Below are 20,130 nucleotides of genomic sequence, written 5' to 3'. Positions count from 1 at the left end.
TGCAATCTCTGCATACTACTGCAGACAGAGCAGAGGGGGGAGGCTCCCGCTGCAGCCTGTTGATTCAAAGACACAGAACAGTGAGGGAGAGGAGGGAAACATGGCTGATTTCCTAAAAAGAGGAAAAAGATTTCTTTATTTATTTCTCAGTTTTACTGCAATATAAAAAAATATGACCACGTTTTAGACTTTTTTCATGTGGACGTGGCCCTCATAACGTCACCCGCTCGTGCAGATCGTTTAGCTTATAGGTTAATTCCCCCAATTACTATCTCAGATACACTCCAGTGAGTATTGAAAATAGGGAAAATTGGATTGTGAGCACCACTAGAACAGGTACTAATTTGAGTAATGACAACTTCTGTACAGCGCTACAGAATATGTTGCTGCTATATAAGCAACTGAAAATTGTGGGATACTGAGACTTTTTCAATTTTCGGCTTTTCTTCTTAGATAATAATGTATGATTTGCTCATGTAAAAGCCAACAATAAAACTTATATCCCTAGAGGAAATCATGGGTAAAGGAGTTCAACCCTCACCACAACTAAATTACACCTTCCACCATAATAATGTTATAATTGGATTAGAGTTGAGACGATGTAACGAGGCTGGAATGTGACAATTATAGTTCCTTCTCCTTTAATTAGAGGTTTATTTTTGGCAGAAATCGACAACATTGGTCAATGTCACATCCAGCTGGCTCAGACTCTGCGAGAAGAAGCCAAGAGAATGGAAGAATTCAGGGAGCGGCAAAAAGCAGAGCGTAAGAAGGTAAGAAAATCACCATCCACATCATTGCTCACACATAACTGCCCCTGTCATCACATATCTGCCACTGTCATACTAGTCATGATGAGAATATGGAGGTAGGTGGTAAATTTAATAGTTTAAAGGTGCATTTACACTGAAAGATGATCGCACAAAAATCACTCAAATGACAGTTGGGGGTGACAGGTTTGAGTGATCATCTTTGCATAACTCTTAAGTAGCTAATTAGCTACTTAAAGAGATAAATTCAGGCGGAGCGCGACAAGGCTGATAACTCCGAGAACAGCAGCTGTTTTGTATATGGAAATAGCTGCTTTGTTCTCCAAGCCTTCAGCTGGTATCCTGCAGTATACCAGCTAAAAAGAATGCTATCGGCGCCACCCGATGAGAAAATCAGCGTGCTGCGCTGATAACAGTCATCGGTGATTTCTAGCGTGCTAGAAGTCAGCAATGAACGCATGTTTAGACACGATTATCGATCAAAAGATGGATTTTGAGCGATAATTGTTGTCTAAATGGGTCCTAATTTGACTTGTGTTGTGATCATGTACAGTGGTCAGGTCATGTTTGGGACTGTATTGCTCTATGTATGGTTAGAATTATACTATGGTCATTTCCAGTGGTCGGTCATGTTGGGGCTTTTAGTTTGAATGGTATGGAGTATAATAGAATTGTATTATGGTCATGTCCTGCAAACATCTAGCGGGTTCTCTCAAATAAGATGCATCGGCCTGTATACAATGGTGCAAGGAAAGTTTTCAATGGACAGTTGAGCAATGGAAAAATGTATGAAATGATGAATCACTGTATTCCATCTTCAAATCAGACGGTCATATCCCTGGGTGTGGAGGACCTGGGGATTACCTTTTGCCTAAATGTGTTGTGCCAACAGTTAAGTATGACGGAGGTTCCAATATGGTCTGGGGATGTTTTACGTGGCATGGTCTCGGTCCGTTAGCTATAGTGACAAGACCCATGAACACGGAGGTGTACCGTGACATTCCAGATAGTAATCTGCTGCTGACAATACTCTGGGAATAGTCAGCAATGCTTCCAACAAGACAACGCGCCTTGTCACACATCCAACACTGTTTTATGTTGCATGGAGTCCCGACCTGATCCCTACTGAACATCTCTGGGACAAGCTGGAACGTCTGACAGGAAATATGAACAGTGTCCATCTTCTTTTAGAGAACTCGCCAGTCATTTCCAGGATGAATGGAGGGAAATACCAACTGAAGTGTATCAGATGTTAGTAGAAAGTATACCAAGGAGATAGGATAGTGTAGAGCATTACAACTCTCAACATGACGGACCACTGGACATGACCATAGTCTACACATATAACACCACAGCCTCCAACATAACCTGACCACTGAACATGACCATAATATAATTAAATAAACAGAAAACACATAATATTAACATGTGGAAATAAATTCTACTTCTGATTCGGGCTCAGATAGGATAGTGTATGTATTGAGTATACTAGCATCGGATTATGGTCATGTACAGTGGTCAGGGAGTTGTAATGTTTTGTCTGTTAATGGGGTACAGCTCACATTAGATGGAGTGAACATAAAACTGCTTGCGCCTCCTTAGGTGCAAAATGCTGTAGGCTCTTGATACGGTCAAGTTATTTAATCATCGTCCAAAGCCTGGTATGGTATGAGTTGCCACAATTGGTTTAAGAAAACGTAGCCCTAAGACTTGCATACTAGAAATGAAATATAAGTGACTGCAACATATCCCTGTGCAACAGAGCATTGAAGTGACGGGTGTTGTGAACACCCTAAAAAGTTTGGTTATTAGTCACAAGGAAATAGCAGGGTGGAGCAACCAAGCAGTGCTTCCTCTTTCACTTCAGAAGGGTTGTTGATCCAGGGATTCTTCCGATGGCCAGAACTAGATGGACATATGTCTTTGTTCGGCCTAACATACTATGTTACCATATATCAGTGTTGGCCATCAATGCTTAGAGTCTGGTGACCATGGGGAAGCAGACCATTCTGCTGCTCGGAATTAGATACCAATAATAAACATATGAACAATCAGTTGTAAGACAACACTTCCTGTAGTTCATTTCTACTGTGCAGGGTGAAATTACTGTAATTTGTCATACAAAGGATTGCGGACAGCTATGGCTTTCATAGTCTTTTATATTTGCTTGCAGTATGAGGTACAGCTATTGAATTGCTCCATTGTGAGTAACGGTCCTTTGACATGGCCACATGATTGAGCAAGAGCGCTTCTAGGAACTTTCATTTTCCCTCTCACTAGGAACTTCTTGAGTGGCAGATTTACTTATGCCTTTATCTTGACCTTGAATTACCATTCAGCTCAGTTCTTTAAGGTGCATTTAGGCACAAAGATGATCGCTCAAAAGATGGCTTTTGAGCGATCATTTTGCATAATCTAGTAATTGGTACTAATGCCTATTAGTACCAATTAGTAGCATGTGAGCTGCCGGGAGCTGAATTTATTCAGAGGACCACCCGCTGTTTACTGAATAAATTTTCTTTGTTCTGCCGTGCTGATAACATCTGAGACAATGCAATCAGCTGTTATCAGCATTCCCTGGGCAGAGCACAGCGTGCGGTCCGTCTTCTCAGTCCGGTCCGTCTTCTCAGCTGTTCTGCTGAACAACGGATTTCAAGCTAAACTGAAATCCATCGTTCGGCAGAAAATTGAAAGATGGGTACATTTAGATGCAACGATTATTGCTCAAAAGATGGCTTTTTAGTGACCGTTGTGTCTAAATGGGCCTTAAGTCAGGCATGTGCTTGGTGGGCTGGTTCTCAGCCTTCTACCCCTTTCTTCTCTATTTTTCCTTATCTGTTCTTAATCCCTTCTGTGCTTTGCCTTTTCTTTTCCTCCTATCTCACTGTTCTCTCTTCCTCTTTTTCCTGTGATCCTTTCCTATCCTGTGGATGGTTCTCCTCTTTTTTGACTTACTGTGGGTGCGTATGACAAGCTGTACTCAACCATGTTATAGTAAGGCTACTTAAGATTTCTGTACTTCATACCTGCGGGATGGTTGCTTATTTCCTTTGTTCAAGCACTTTTTTGTGTTCTATTGTTTTCAGGCCAATTTTAGGCATTCACTACTGTCATGTTGAACAGTGCCAAGACTTTCTCTATATGTGCCTATTTTATTATGGTGCTGTTACCCCCAATTATTGAAAAAGTCTGTAAAGCAAAATAAAACTTAAGTTAAAAAAAAACCGGTTTACATTGTTTCTAACGGGAGCCTTAAAAAAGCAATTACCGGTATATAGGAGTTTATAACGGGGATATGTAACCTTAATGAGAAGATAAAACAAGGTGCACAACCGCACATCATGTACGTCAGACAGTTAAAGGACCAGTTCAGTTTAGACAATCACTTTGCAGAAACCAGGTCAGTTATAAGGAGGAGGAAGCCCTCAAATGGCACCCACTGAAATAAATTGTAATTGGAAAGCACAGTTAATTGGGTTTTCTAAACAAAGAGCAGATCTTTTGTTTTTTAATTTTTCTAAAAAAAACCCCCAAAAACAATATTTTTAAAAATCGCAGTAGGGAACTTGAACATCTGACCAGCTGACTCATATAATACACTGTAATACTTCTGTATTGCAGGGTATTACTGCCTGTCAGTGCTGCACTGACAGACAACATAATAAACCCTAAATTTGCACAAGCTTTCCCTTTCAAAGTCCATTATTATGGGAAAAGAAAAAAAACGATATATAATAATTGGCATTGCTGTAGCGGTACTGACCTACAGTATATCACACTGTAAGGCTGCTTGAACACAGCAGAGCTGGATTCCGCATGTATAATCTGACCCTGGCAGCAGTGACGACCACGTGTACCTGCTTTCTTGATCATCATCTGTACTGTGGATAGTCTGCATGGCTCGCCATCGGACATGCACAGCACAGATTTTTTTTAACCTCTGCTTTTCCCGCGGAATCCACGGGCCCGTCCACAATGTTAATTGTGGAAGGGCTGCGGATCGGACGGCTTCCATTGACTTCAATGGAAGCCATCTGCGCAAAAATGGAGCATGCTGCGATTTTTCATCAACAAGCAGAAATCGCAATTGGTTTCCGCTCGTGTGCAGGAAGAATCACTTTTGCATATCATGCTATGGGCAGTATTTGCTGTGGAATCCGCCTATGTGCATTCAACCTAAGGGCCTTTCGCACAGAATTAAACCCATTAGTTTAAATGAGTCTATTTACAGGGGCGACTTTTCTTTCACAATGATACTGCAAGATAGAAAAATAGAACATGCCCCAATTTTTCTGCGCTTTTGCAGAAAACTCGCCCATTATTTCCCATTGTCTTAAGAATGGTAGAGCAGAGTTGGCACATGTTCTGGTTAACATTGTTTTAGTTGTTAATTTCACCCTATTCCATCTACTTACATTGCTCTCTGCGCTTACCGAATTCCCTCTCCTTAAGGGCCTATTCACATGAGCGATATTCTTGTGTGAGTTTTGTGCGATGCGCTCAAAACGCTCCTGAATATGAAATCCATTCTTTTGAATGGACTTCTTCACATGGGCGATTTTGTTCCTTGCAGCATGTTCTATGTTCGGGCGTTCCCTCGGAATGGGACCTTAAAACACATCACATGGCACTCGCATGCCGTGCGATGTGATGGTTCCCCTTGAAATCAACAGGAAAAACTTGCGATCCTTTGACGCATGTGAAACACACACCTGAGGATCGCAATTTCACAGAAAGTGTTGTGAGGTATCTTTTAACCCTTTCCAATCCACTGTCTGACGTGTAAAGACATTCTGATTGAAGGATATACAGCTCCAATGTTGGAAGACTACCGGCAGGGTATTCTTACTGTAGATTACGGGTCGTTCTGTTGTTGGGGGCATCTCCAGCATGTCACATACCACAGTACTGTCTCTAGCCAGCAGATGGCGCCATTGTGTAATGGCAGAAAGAGAAAGCCGCCTAGGAAACCCTGAATCCAAAATTGGATTGCAAAGGGTTAATTCAAAAACGCCTTGCATCACTTGTGTGAAATTGCGTGAAAAATGCAATAGTCGTGTAGCTACAGCCTAATACATCAAATCATGCCCAGTTATCATTTTTCAAAGTTCGACCAATGGCCCTAGTGAACAATCGCTCATTTTAACGAACCCATGCAGAAATGCAGTCCTAAGCTTATGCTCACGAGTCACGACCTGAAGTTTGCGAGTTCAATCCCCAGATGGTTCAGGTAACCGGCTCAAGGTCACCTGAGCCTTCCATCCTTCTGAGGTCAGTAAAGTGAGTACCCAGATTGGGGGGGGGGGAGGGGGTTAATAAATAAATTACTTGAAAGCTCTGCGGAATAAGTTGGCCTATATAAAGAACAGGATTTATTTTATTTGCCTTTACTATATGATGTGGATACTTGTATAAACCGTTAAATACTCTTTGCAGATAGAAACCATTATGGACAGTATTCACAAGCAGCGACAGCTTCAATACAAGAGGACTGTGGACGTAAGTACGGCATTGTAATTAATACTGCCAACATGGTGGCCGAAAGCAGTGGTCTCCAACCTGTTGTTCTCCAGCTATTGCAAAACTGCAATTCTGACTGTCAGATCATGCAACAAACAGCCCCTTTATTACACCCCGGCCCTTTCATGATTGGATCTGCCCTGTATGGAGAATATCCCCGTGACCCCGGAGTGCAGCATAACACTACGTCAGCAATTATCATCGAAGTATTAGACAGTATCAGTACTGTCACAAACGTCCTGGCAGCAGAGACAAACTCTATTCTCTGGTGCCATCAGTGAACCAACAATGGTGTCACCAGCCATACTGGAGGAAACCCTACTAGTCTGGGAGGGTCTCCCCTTTATCTAGGGGTCTTCCAGAAGTTCCGGAACAGTAAGTTATAGACAGCCCATTAAAAATTGCCTGCCTCTGCTGACGGATCTGTAGGGAGCTGTTTTTACTGAAGAAAGAATTCTAGTTAGGATGATCAAACGGACATTGTGAGATTAGGATTTAACCCCTTAAGGACCAGGCTGTTTTGGTCCTAAAGGTCCAGACACTTTTTAGGGATTTTACCCATGTGGTGGTTTTACTGCCCTATTTTTTTCCCTTCAGCTGCCAAAATAATTTTTGATTCTTTTTTTTTTTTGAGACATATAGGGCTATTTTTTATATATTTTTCCTTTTTCTTTTCTTTTTCTGTTTTTTAGTTTTATTGGGGGTAAAAAGCTAAAAAAAAAAAAAAGATAAAAAAAAATTTATAGTTAGAGATGAGCGAACGTAATCGGCTCCGCCCCTTTTCGCCCGAACACCGAACTTTGCGAGCAATTCTGTGCTCAGGTGAAAAAAGTTCGCGGGTCGCCGTGGCAGCGCGGGGGGGTGCGGCGGGAAGTGGGGGGGAGAGGGAGAGAGAGAGGGCTCCCCCCTGTTCCCCGCTGCTGCCGCCCGCGCCGCCGCGCCTCTCCCCGCCCCCCGGCGCCCCCCGAATCTTTACGCGCGGACACTGAAGTCCTCGGTAAAGCCGGTGTCCGGGTGCGTAAGTGTTCGTTAAGAACACGTTCGCTCATCTCTATTTATAGTTGTATTTTTTAAAATGAGTATATTTTTGTTAAAATAAAGTATAGGAATAGGTTCATCATTGTGTTTCGGACGTTTTGATATATAATATGTATAGTTTTGGATTACAGGACGCATACGCCGACTGTTTTGGTTGGCGTCAGCAGTCTTTTTTTTTTTTCTGTATATATTTTTTTTATTCTGTAATTTTTTCTACTTAATTTTTGTAACCATTTTTCTACCATCTATGTCCCCCATGATATTCACATACCGTATATTCCGGTGTATAAGGCGACTGGGTAATAAGACGACCCCCCAACTGTCGCCTTATATGCCCGGAACACGGTGTCAAAAAAAGAAAAAAGCAGTACTCCCCTCCCCTGGCGTTCTGCAGCACTGCTGCAGGCTGTCGCTCCCTCCTTGTCCCCGACAGAGCATTGCTTTCTGGATGTGGGGCTTGAAATCCCCGCCTCCAGAAAGCTAATGCTGTGATTGGATAACTAACGAGGCGTCAGCCAATCACAGCCATTCAATGACATCATTGAATGGCTGTGATTGGCTAACTCAGGCGGCGTCAGCCAATCACAGCTATTCAATTATGTCATTGAATGGTTGTGATTGGCTGACGCCACGTAAGTTAGCCAATCACAGCATTAGCTTTCTGGAGGCAGGGATTTCAAGCCCCGCATCCAGATAGCAATGCTCTGTCGGGGACGAGGTGGAAGCGACAGCCTGCAGCAGTGCCGCAGAACGCCAGGGGGAGGTGAGTACTGCTTTTTTTTTTTGACACCTTTTTTCTTTTGTATACCCAGGCGTATAAGACGACCCCCGAATGCAGAGCAGATTTTTCGGGGTTAAAAGGTCGTATTATACGTTGGAATATATGGTAATTTTGTTTTTATTTCCCACTTTTCCACTGTCGGTGGGCCATCCATAGGAGCCCCAGTTGCAGAGGAAAATATCCCCCTGTAGTGATAATAGTCACTAACAGAGCTGGTCAAGGTCTGTTAGTAAACGCAGGCATCGTGCAGTTTTCACTTGAACAATGATTTTAAGGTGAACTTAAAATCTATCATTCAGCTAGTGAGAGATAAAGTATCTCTCAATAAACCGCACACTGTTATCTCCACGGAAGTCGGCAGCTAACATTGTAATCTACCAGCAACCGCGAAGAGAACAATGCAGCTGTTTGCTGGGCCTGTGATTAATCATAAGCTGTGCTCTGCAAACAGCTCCTGGAGGCCCTTTTACATGCAAATGAAGATGATAAAGTGTTAATGGCCATTAATGCAAATAGATCTTAAAATTTTTCAATCTTTCAGTTGTTTAAAAGATTATCTTTGTGTGTAAATGGGCCTCAACAGGGGGCACCCTGAAGTCACGTGATCATCGGGTCACATAGTGGAAGTAATTCTTCTACCTTTTAGTACATAGCGGCCATTGAGTACTGCATACAAGGGAAAGGAGAAGGCAGAAGCTGTTAAAAACAAGTTCTCCCTTTTCCTCTGGGTCCTGAGCTGTATTTGACAGCCAAAGACCCGACCTGCCCCTGCTTAAAGCAGAGGCTTTAATCCTGTGCCGTACATAAACTATCAGCGGGGATTAAAGCCCAGGACCAAGAGCCATATATTTACCGTGCTTGGTCCTTAAAGAGTTAAGCAATGAATTTACTCTTTAAATTCTATTATCCTGCATACACCAGTTAGAGAATGAGCACATTAATAAACAATAGCGCCTTTTTGCTTTGCACCAGTTTCCATCAATCACACCCCCCACACCCCCCCCCCCCCCCCGCTATGTCCCCAAGCTATGTCAGTGAAAACTGATCCCTGTGCTTCTGTTGATCTCATCAGTCTAAGAAGATGTATGAGCAGAGGTGTCGCGAGAAGGACGAGGCGGAGATGAACGTCTCTCGCTGCAACAAAAACAACATGAATCAAAAACAACAGGACAAGGTATTGTAAAAGTAGTGAGGAGCGTGCATTGTCATGGTAGTGTCATAGGCTTCAAGATCATTCAGCTTTAAAGGGCCACTCCAGCAAAAATATATTTTTCCATCTCTGTCCCCCTAACCTGATTACCTGCCACACTCTGGAGGTCTCCTCTGTGTATTGCAGCCACTTCCCTGTAGCGAAGCCCCCTGACTGATGCATATCGGCCACCGTCTTGATGGCAAAAGATTTTGGTTTCTCTTTCACATCTATCCTATGATCCATCAGCACAGCATTAGCTGAGGCTATACCATTTCTGCCTGTCGGAGGGACAGTTTAATTCCATTAACTTCTATCTTCACCTAAATAGGTGTACAGTGAAGAGAATTATCTGTGATCGTCTTTATTTTACCTATGTAATCATGAATAACTGTGTAAGGAGGGTTTGTGTTATATTTTAGGCGATTTGTGCGTTGTGGTCCACACGAATATAAACCCTATTCTTTTGAATGGGGTCATACACATGAGCGATTTTTATCCCGCATCGTGTCACGTCCTATCTTTGAACCTCGCATTTCATATTGCTTTTAATGTGGCCGGAGGCAGCATCATACCGCGTGCTAGGTGCACAGGAGGTCTCCCCATTGAAAAAAAAGGGAAGCACCCCACGATCCTCCCATTAGGATAGCTGATAGCCGTGGTGGAGGATCGCTGCTTTCCTGTAGTGATGCGAGGCAGTTTTGATTTAAAAACACCTCGCAACCGCAGGGAAAATCACATGTTGGTGAGCGCGATATCGGGCCATGATTTACGGCCCTTTTTCAAATTCACCCATGTGAAGTTAGCCTCTGGCAGTGTCTATGGTAGGATTCAGGCAACAGCATAAGGGTTTAATCAGGTGAGCGCATGTGCAAATATGCTTGCCGATACGGAGTGCATTTGGGCACGAACAAGTGAAATTTTTTTTTTAATTTCGTGCTATTGCTCGCAGTAAAAAAAAAACAAAAAGCAGAAAAATAGTTCCTGCCTAGAGATGAGCGAGCGTACTCGGCCACGCCCCTTTTTCGCCCAAGTACCGCGATTTTCGAGTACTTCCGTACTCGGACGAAAAGATTCGGGGGGCGCCGTGGGTGAGTGGGGGGTTGCAGCGGGGAGTGGGGGGGTGAGGGAGAGAGGGATTGCATAAAGAGTCTAACCTTGACATGCAGGAATGCTGCCTTCCAATAGGTGACGCTGCAGAAGTATTATTCCATCTTCCTTATTTGCATATTATCCAGAGGAGCATGAATGGCCTTATAAGTCTCCTCACTCACCTTCTAGTTGCCCCCCCTAAGGGGAAAAGATAGCGTTCCTGACAAACTTTTTTTTATGTTAAACAGATTTATGCAAAACTGGCACATTCGAAGGTGACGGCAGAAGATGCTGGTAAGACCTTATGTTAAATAGACAATAGAAGTATTTGTAGCATCAACCAATGTTACCCAAACTTGGAAAACTGTGGGGTTGTAGTGCTGCAGGGACTCCAACTTGAAGCTCCAGGGTCATAATGCAAAGTCTAACACAGTCTTCAGCTACCATTTATAACATTGATGTTTTCTTATATGCGTCGGGCCTCTGTAGGCACCAGGGGCCAGCATAAAACCGCTACCTCTGACCCCCTATATAACTACACTGAATAGGCACTTTATTAGAGACCCTTCTAGTAGCACGTTGGACCTTCTTTGGCCTTCAGAACTGCATTAGTACATTGTGGTGTAGATCCTGCTAGGTGATGAAATTGTTCTACAGGAATATTGGCCCCTGTGGACAGGAAGCTGCTTTTAGATAGAGGTGCTGACATGTTCTGACCAGCTGACAGGAAGGGGTCATCGGTTCATGCTGCTTGTGCCAAATTCTGACCTCCCATCAGCACGGGGCAACAGAAATCTGGATTCATCTGATCAGATGTTTTTCTGCTGCTCAATGATGCAATTTTTGTGCCACTGTCTTGCCTTTCTGTTTCCTCTAAGCCCGTGTCACATGGGCGTAAGCACAGTTACACATCCATTTGGGCATTGGCATTGCGTTTTTGTGTACTGTATTTTTTGTGCATGCAAGTCGTACACATTTGCGTGTGCAAAAAAAACACACAACCATGCTCCCATTGATGAGCATTTACGTTAATTAGTCACTATGTGCTATTTTCACATGCAAATGCGCAGGAAAATAGAGCATTCTGGCTATTTTTTTCGTAAACGAAATGCGCTCACAAAATACACTTATGTGTACGAACCCATTAACCCCTTCCCGCTCCTGGACGTACCTGGTACGTCATGGTAGCGGGATACTTCCCGCAACATGACGTACCTGGTACGTCATGTCATTAAAGTGTCGCCGCGGTGACAATCGCGGCGACACAGCAGTGATGTCTGCTGACATAGTCAGCAGACAAGTTCTGCGTCCGGGCTGGGGACCAATCAGAGCGGTCCCTCCCCCACGATCGCTGTGATTGGTCAGGGAAAAACTCCCTGACCAATCACAGCGCAGCAGCGGACTTCGCGCTGTTTACAGTAGGGGCTCCATGTGCAAGCACCGCAGTGTGTTTCCGGTGCTTGTAGATAGAGCACCTACTGTGGTATTTGTGATAAAAAAGAGCGATTACTGTGTAGATTAGGCAGGGAGTGCGTGATCAGTGTAGTGGAGTGTAGTGGAGTGTAGTGGAGTGGAGTGGAGTGAGTGATCAGTGTAGTGGAGAGGAGTTAGTCATCAGTGTGGTGTAGTGGAGTGAGTGTTAGTGATCAGTGTGGTGTAGTGTAGTGAGTGTAGTGAGTGATTGATCAGGCAGTGTAGTGTAGTGAGTGTAGTGAGTGATTGATCAGGCAGTGTAGTGTAGCAGAGTGGAGTGAGTGATCAGAAGTGCAGTGTAGTGTAGTGAGTGAGGGATCTGTAGTGTGTGATCAGAAGTGTAGTGAGTGAGCTGTAGCGTGCGATCAGCAGTGTAGTGTAGCGCAGCGTGTAGTCAGTGTATCCCTTGGTGTAAAAAAAAAAGTTCCTGTTGTTCCCATTTCGTTACCTGTCCCGTCACCCGTTATTAGTTAGTGTAGCGTTTAGTTAGTCCGTCTAGTGTGTAGCGTGTCGTTAGTCCGTGTACTGTCAGTGTATTCGTCTGTGTAAAAAAAAAAAAAAAAGAAAAAAAAAAAACACTTACGTGAATACACCACATAAGTTTCCGCGTTCTTTCCGACCCCCGTCCCGTGGTCACCCCATCCCGCAGTGTCCCATCTAATAAAACTTTTTCCCCGTGTGCCCCATTTTATATAAATATGGCCCGCAGGAGGTACACTTCAGAGGAACTGTATGCAATCATTGCATCAGACTCAGACTCAGGTAGTGGTGATGACGACCCCACTTTTTTGGCATTCTCCGACTCCTCATCCTCATCCAGCGAGTCTGAGCTCCCTGCACCCCCGAGAAGGCGTCCAAGGACCGCCACTGACCCCAATGCATCAGATGCTCACTGGAGTACCCCGGAAGATTACAGACCCCAGATCCCTGATTTTATTGGGAACCCAGGGATTCAATTTGACACGGAAGGGCTCAGAGGGAAGGACTTTTTCAAGTTTTTTTTTTCTGAAGAGTTCATTGCCCATATTGTTACCCAGACGAATTTGTACGCCCAGAGTTTTATAGAAGAAAATCCCACCTCCAGCTATGCCAGACCCGATAAGTGGACCCCTGTGGATGCACCAGAGATAAAAAAATTTGGGGGGCTTATACTAACCATGGGGCTAATAAAGAAGCCAACAATCAGGGCGTACTGGTCTACCGATATTTTGTACCACACCCCAATGTTCCGCATGGCGATGTCGAGGACGCGCTTTGAGTGTATTTTAAAATTTCTGCACCACAATGACAACCAGCTGTGCCCCCCCAGCGATCACCCCAATTACGATCGGTTGTATAAGATCAGGCCCGTAATAGACCATTTTAACGCCAAGTTTGCCCAGGCGTATGCCCCACAGATAAACATTGCAGTAGACGAGTCCCTGGTACACTTCAAGGGGAGGCTAAAATTCCGCCAGTACCTGCCCAGTAAGCGGGCACGGTATGGTGTGAAGTTGTACAAGCTGTGCGAAAGTACATCAGGGTACACCCACAAGTTCCAGATTTACGAGGGGAAGGACACTAAAATTGAGCCCCCAGAATGCCCCCCCTGTGCTGGGAGTAACAGGGAAAATAGTGTGGGAACTGGTGCACCCACTATTAGACCAGGGTTACCATCTGTACCTGGATAACTTTTATACCAGTGTCCCCCTGTTTCAGTGCCTCGCTTCCAGAGGAACAGTGGCATGTGGCACTGTTCGGAAAAATCAAAAAAGCCTCCCTAAGACGCTGCTTGGGCAACTGCTCAGAAGGGGTGAGAGCCGGGCCCAATGCAGCGACAATGTATTGTGTGTTAAATATAAGGACAAGAGGGATGTCCTTATGTTGACGACAATACACGGCCACAGCAGTACCCCCTGCCCAGTACGAGGTACCAGTGCAGAGACCCCCAAACCAGACTGCGTCCTCGACTATAATAAGTACATGGGAGGGGTCGATCTATCAGACCAGGTACTGGAGCCCTATAGAGCCATGCGGAAAACACGGGTGTGGTACAAAAAACTGGCCGTGCACCTCGTACAGATGGCACTGTATAATGCCTACGTGCTGTTCCGAGGTGCAGGCCACAGGGGGACATTCCTTGAATTTCAAGAGGAAGTTATCAAGGACCTAATATTTGGGGACCAGGAGGTGGGGGAGAGGCCCAGTACTTCTGGAAGCGAGGCCACAAGAATTGTACCAGGGCAGCATTTTCTCAGTGAAATTCCCTCCACTGCGACGAAGGGAAGGACCCAAAAGACGTGCAGAGTGTGCTACAAACAGGGGATAAGAAAAGACACCATATACCAGTGTGAAACGTGCCCCACACAACCCGGCCTCTGTATAAATGAGTGTTTTAAGATCTACCACACGTCCCTGAAATTTTAATTTTTTTATTGCCCTGACGTTTTACCCTGATGTACTTCGCACAGCTTGTACATAAAGCCACATGCTAAGTCCTTCCCTTCTGAGCCCTGCGCCCTAAAAACAGTTTAGATTCACATATGGGGCATTTCCCTGTTGGGTAACATCATGGGTTACGTTTTCTCCTTCTGCCCCTGGTAAAAAATAAAAATCTGGGCCTAAACTGAGCATTATTGGAAAAATGTGAATTTTTCGTTCTCAACTCAAATTGTTAAAAAAAATTCCTCAAATACCTGTGGGTTCAAACCGCTCACTACACCCCTTAAAAAATTCCCTGAGGGGTGTAGTTTCCAAAATGGGGTCAGTTGTTAGGGGTCTCAAATGCACTGGTACCTCAGGGGCACTGCAAACACTACACGGTGTCTGAAAATTATTCCAGCAAAATCTGCATTCAAAAAAAGCGCTCCTTTCTTTCTGAGCCCTGCCATGTGCCCAAACAACAGTTTACATCCACATATGGGGCATTTCCGTGCTCGAGAGTAATTGGGTAATGCATTATGGACTATGTTTTCTCCTTCTGCCCCTGGTGAAAAATGAAAATCTGGGCCTAAAGCTGAACATTATTGGAAAAATGTGAATTTTTCGTTCTCAACTCAAATTGTTAAAAAAAATTCCTCAAATACCTGTGGGTTCAAACCGCTCACTACACCCCTTAAAAAATTCCCTGAGGGGTGTAGTTTCCAAAATGGGGTCAGTTGTTGGGGGTCTCAAATGCACTGGTACCTCAGGGGCACTGCAAACACTACATGGGGTCTGAAAATTATTCCAGCAAAATCTGCATTCAAAAAGCCAAGAAGCGCTCCTATCCTTCTGAGTCCTGCCATGTGCCCATACAACAGGCTACGTCCACATATGGGGCATTTCCGTGTTCGAGAGCAACTGGGTAACGCATCATGGGGTACGTTTTTTCCTTCTGCCACTGGTAAAAAATATAAATCTGGGCCTAAAGCTGAACATTATGTGAAAAATGTGATTTTTTTGTATTGAACTCAAACTGTTAAAAAAATTCCTCAAATACCTGTGGGTTCAAACCGCTCACTACACCCCTTAAAAAATTCCCTGAGGGGTGTAGTTTCCAAAATGGGGTCAGTTGTTGGGGGTTTCAAATGCACTGGTACCTCAGGGGCACTGTAAACACTACATGGGGTCTGAAAATTATTCCAGCAAAATCTGCATTCAAAAAGCCAAGAAGTGCTCCTATCCTTCTGAGTCCTGCCATGTGCCCATACAACAGGCTACGTCCACATATGGGGCATTTCCGTGTTCGAGAGCAACTGGGTAACGCATCATGGGGTACGTTTTTTCCTTCTGCCACTGGTAAAAAATATAAATCTGGGCCTAAAGCTGAACATTATGTGAAAAATGTGATTTTTTTGTATTGAACTCAAACTGTTAAAAAAATTCCTCAAATACCTGTGGGTTCAAACCGCTCACTACACCCCTTAAAAAATTCCCTGAGGGGTGTAGTTTCCAAAATGGGGTCAGTTGTTGGGGGTTTCAAATGCACTGGTACCTCAGGGGCACTGTAAACACTACATGGGGTCTGAAAATTATTCTAGCAAAACCTGCATTCAAAAAGCCAAGAAGCGCTCCTATCCTTCTGAGTCCTGCCATGTGCCCATACAACAGGCTACGTCCACATATGGGGCATTTCCGTGTTCGAGAGCAACTGGGTAACGCATCATGGGGTACGTTTTTCCTTCTGCCACTGGTGAAAAATGAAAATCTGGGCCTAAAGCTAAACATTATGTGGAAAATTGGATTTTTTCGTATTGAACTCAAACTGTTAAAAAAAATTCCTCAAACATCTGTGGGTTCAAACCGCTCACTACACCCCTTAAAAAATTTCCTGAGGGGTGTAGTTTCCAAAATGGGGTCAGTTATTGGGGGTTTCAAATGTACTGCTACCTCAGGGGCACTGCAAACACTACATGGGGTCTGAAAATTATTCCTGCCAAATCTGCATTCAAAAAGACAAGAAGCGCTCCTTTCCTTCTGAGACCTACCATGTGCCCATACAACAGGCTACGTCCACATATGGGGCATTTCTAAAAACTGCGGAATCTGGGTAATACATTCCAAGTTTTGTTTCTTTGCTAACTCCTACTGTTTTATATTAAAAAAAGGTTTTATATTGAAAATCAGTAGAAAAAAGGAACTGTTCTAATTTTTGATGCACTTTCCTTTAATTCCTGTAAAACATCTAAAGGGTTAATAAACTTTCTAAATGCCATTTTGAATACTTTGAAGGGTGCTGATTTTAAAATGGGGCAATTCATGGGGGATTCTGATATACAGGCTCGGCAAAACTATGTCTGAACTGCATTGGTCCTTAAAAAATTTAGATTTTGAAATTCGCTAGTAAATGTGAAAAATTACTGCTAAATTTATATACTTTGTGGAGTCTGCAAAAAGTAAAATAACACTTAAAAAATGATTGCTGTGTAAAGTAGGCCTATGGGAAATGTTAATTAATAACTATGTTGTGGTGTTTGACTTTCTATCTTACAAAGAAAACAATTCAAAGTTTGAAAATTGTGAATTTTTCCAAATTTTCAGTAAATTTGGATTTTTTTTTCCTAATAAGGACAAAATTTATTGATGAAATTTTTACACTAACATAAAGTACAATATGTCACGAAAAAACAATCTCAGAATCACCTTGATAAGTAAAAGCATTCAAAAGTTATTAGCACAGAAAGTGACAGATGTCAGATTTGAAAAATAAGGTTTGGTCCTTAAGCTCAAAATAGGCCATGTCATTAAGGGGTTAAAATCAATAGATTTTACTCATTGCGTATGTAAAACGCGGCGCAAATGCATCCATGTGACACGGGCCTTAGGGTCCTTTTACACAGAGCGAGAAACCATTTGCACGATTGAAGAATGACAGACTTAACTGGTTCAGTCACTTCATACGGGTAGATAAATCGTTTAAGTTTTGTTTGCTTGAGTGTTCAGTCGTTCACCTTATCCATAAATGTGAATGACTGAACAATCTCTGTTTACACGTAACCAGTTGGAACGAGCGAACAATGATTTTTATGAACAAAAAGCAAACGAATTATCATTCGTTGTTTGCAAGATTCAACAATTTAGACAGTAACGGCGCTGGAACTGGTCATCTGCTGTTATAGCCCACCCGTGCTAAGGAATGGCAAGTTGTGCATTCAGACACATTCATTGGAGCACCAGCATTGTGTCAGCTGCAATCCACATGACTGTGCCGCGCCTGTTCATCAAAGTGATACCCAACATCCTCCACTGACATTTTTTGATGGTCAGTTGTTTCCATCCACAGGATCCCCTTTTGCTAAATGTTTTTCCTCGATCACGCCATTCTCTGTATACTCTCCACACCGCTGCATCAAAAATCCCCACACGGTCGGCAGTGACATCCCGTCTAGTCTAGCACCGATGACCCGGCCTCGTTAGAAGTCGCTCACATCTCTGGATTTTCCCATCTAATGTGGATTCACACTGAAACTGATCCAAGGTCATGTGTCTAATTTCCATACAGAGAAGCTCTAATTGGGAAAGGGTCGGTGTGTCTAATGAAGTGGCCAATTAGTGTATGTCCCTGGATTACTAGAGGGATGGTAGCAGGGGCGTAACTAAAGGCTCAGGGGCCCTGATGCAAAACGTGAGCTGGGGCCCCCCCTTTATCTGTATCTGTACCCGTACCCATACCTAAACCATGCTGCACAGAGACATAACTTGAAGCTTCTGGGCCCCAATGCAAAACCTGTAACAGGGCCCCCAACTATAATGCTTTATTCATAGTACTGGGGTCCCTATATGAAGAGGAGAGGCCTTATGGGCCCCCTAAGGTTCCTGGGCCCGGGTGCAACTGCATCCCCTGCACCCTCTATAGTTACGCCCCTGGATGGTAGGCTTCTTGGTAAAACATTTGTTTTTCATGCTCACTTGCGGAATCCACAATTCCACGCTGGGCTCCCCTCCCCAAAAAACCCTCCAAGACCCCGATGCAGTGATGTAACCTTGTCTTTCAAGCATCGAGATTGAACGCTCAGGACCCAGGCTTTAATATATGGATCTTCTGTTTGTGCAACAATTTCTGACTATTCATGACCTGATGGGATTGATAGAAAACCTTAAGTTAGGGACAGCGCTCCACCAATCTAAATACAGCCGTGTATGAAGATGAAATAGGACTTACCCGGCATTAGTGGGACAACCAAACGTGGTTACCCACCAACACCTCCACGTCCCAGTAGACGTATATCAACTCCAAACAGGATCCATATGTCGTTCCCTTACGTCCTGGGTGAAACAGGTGAGCCGCATGGCAAGTCATACCTTCTCATGGAAAAGGCCTACAAATGAAATAATACTAAGTGCAGAAAAAAGAGCTCGGCACTCAAAAAGAGAAGACTCAAAAAATAAATTCTTCCGTAGTACCAATATGGTTTGTATTTTAAATAAAAAGTGCAACGCGTTTCGTCGCTCTAAACCGCGACTTTCTCAAGCACAACAATACATATAAAACCTTACAATTATTATATACAAGATCAGTAAACTCACATATCAGACAACCCTGATGGGATTGATGATAAAGATGGCGTCTCATTATGTATTCCAGATAAAACATACCAGCAGAATATAAACCAGCTGGATAAAGTACGGGAAGAGTGGCAGAAGGAGCACATCATGGCTTGTATGGTAATGTACCACCATTGATAGTCTTGCCATACCATGTATAAGGACACCTTTGCACAAGACTTCTTATCATGAAACTCTGCTTTTGCACTGTAGAGAAAATAATCAGCCAATGCTGACACTATTGTGCTTCACAGCAAACACTTCATCCATTATAGTGCAAGAAAAATAAGTCCTAGCTGTCTGGTCACTTATTAATCCATTTGTCGTCCCTATCTGTCAGGCCTGGTGCCCAGAACTTCAAACACTAAAATATTGCACAGGGTACATCCCTTACCCTGTTGTGCACCATACCACATGCCACTGCCATACAGCATTAGGGCTTTATCACAGCCTGTCTCGCTCCAGCCAGGAGTCTATTTCCAGAATTAGAGTTATAAGGGCGTGGTCACACGAGCGTAGGCGTATTTAGGTTCACACATGCGCAGCGTTTAATCGCCGGAAAGAACGTTTTTCGGCAATCATAACCACAGCTAGAAAGCGTATTATCGTTTGTTCCTACTTTGCAAACTATCTTTCCGGCCATCGAATATGCGTTGGCGCGTATTTCGGTCGCGTATGTTCCGTCTTTTTTTCGGGTTGCCGTTTTTACGTGCCGTAAAATCGCCCGTGCGAACGAATACATTGGAAACCAACGCCTCAGATGGTCACGTTTATACGATTGGGCGCAAAAACGCGCCGTTTATGCGCGCGTGTGAACGCACCCTAAGGCAAAGGCTGTGCTGCACGATAGGGTAAGGGATGCACCCTGCTTAGTTGTATGATTGTGAAATTCTAGACGCCAGGCCTGATAGAGAGGGCCAATATTTGTGTAATTGGCCAGATAGCCAGGGTTTATTTTTGTTGCACTGTAATATGTAAAGCCTGTGTAGCCAGTATTGAACCAGAATACTGTGTTCCAGAGTGCATTTTGTGTATGCGCCATCACTTTGAGATCCCAGCGAGTTGACATGCCCACGTTTCATGAGAGATCGATAGATTCCATCTGTATTGTATTGTGTTCTGCATATTATGACATCTGTGTTCCGCCTTGGTTTGCAGTTCTTTGAGAACCAGGAGTGGGACAGGATAAACTATTACAGGAATGCCGTGTGGACGCACGTTAATCAGTTGTCGCAGCAGTGTGTCGTCGTTGATGGGGTAAG

The 20,130-nt window shown here is 43.8% G+C and overlaps 1 protein-coding gene across 2 annotated transcripts in view; it reads left to right on the top strand.

Annotated features, from left to right (window-relative positions):
- PSTPIP2 (proline-serine-threonine phosphatase interacting protein 2) overlaps positions 1–20,130 on the top strand; it is an 81,911-nt gene that overhangs the window by 54,361 nt on the left and 7,420 nt on the right. For both annotated transcript variants that reach the window (XM_066602608.1, XM_066602609.1), the window contains exons 5-10: positions 667–773; positions 6,207–6,269; positions 9,182–9,283; positions 10,639–10,684; positions 18,909–18,988; positions 20,027–20,125. In XM_066602608.1, coding sequence (XP_066458705.1) covers positions 667–773; positions 6,207–6,269; positions 9,182–9,283; positions 10,639–10,684; positions 18,909–18,988; positions 20,027–20,125 — 497 coding nt within the window. The remainder of the gene's footprint in view (positions 1–666; positions 774–6,206; positions 6,270–9,181; positions 9,284–10,638; positions 10,685–18,908; positions 18,989–20,026; positions 20,126–20,130) is intronic.

This window comes from Eleutherodactylus coqui, chromosome 5 (genome assembly GCF_035609145.1).
Source record: "Eleutherodactylus coqui strain aEleCoq1 chromosome 5, aEleCoq1.hap1, whole genome shotgun sequence".
Classification (NCBI taxonomy): Eukaryota; Metazoa; Chordata; class Amphibia; order Anura; family Eleutherodactylidae; genus Eleutherodactylus; species Eleutherodactylus coqui.
The sequence above is the reverse complement of the archived record's forward strand: the minus strand, read 5'-3'. Positions and strand labels throughout refer to the sequence as shown.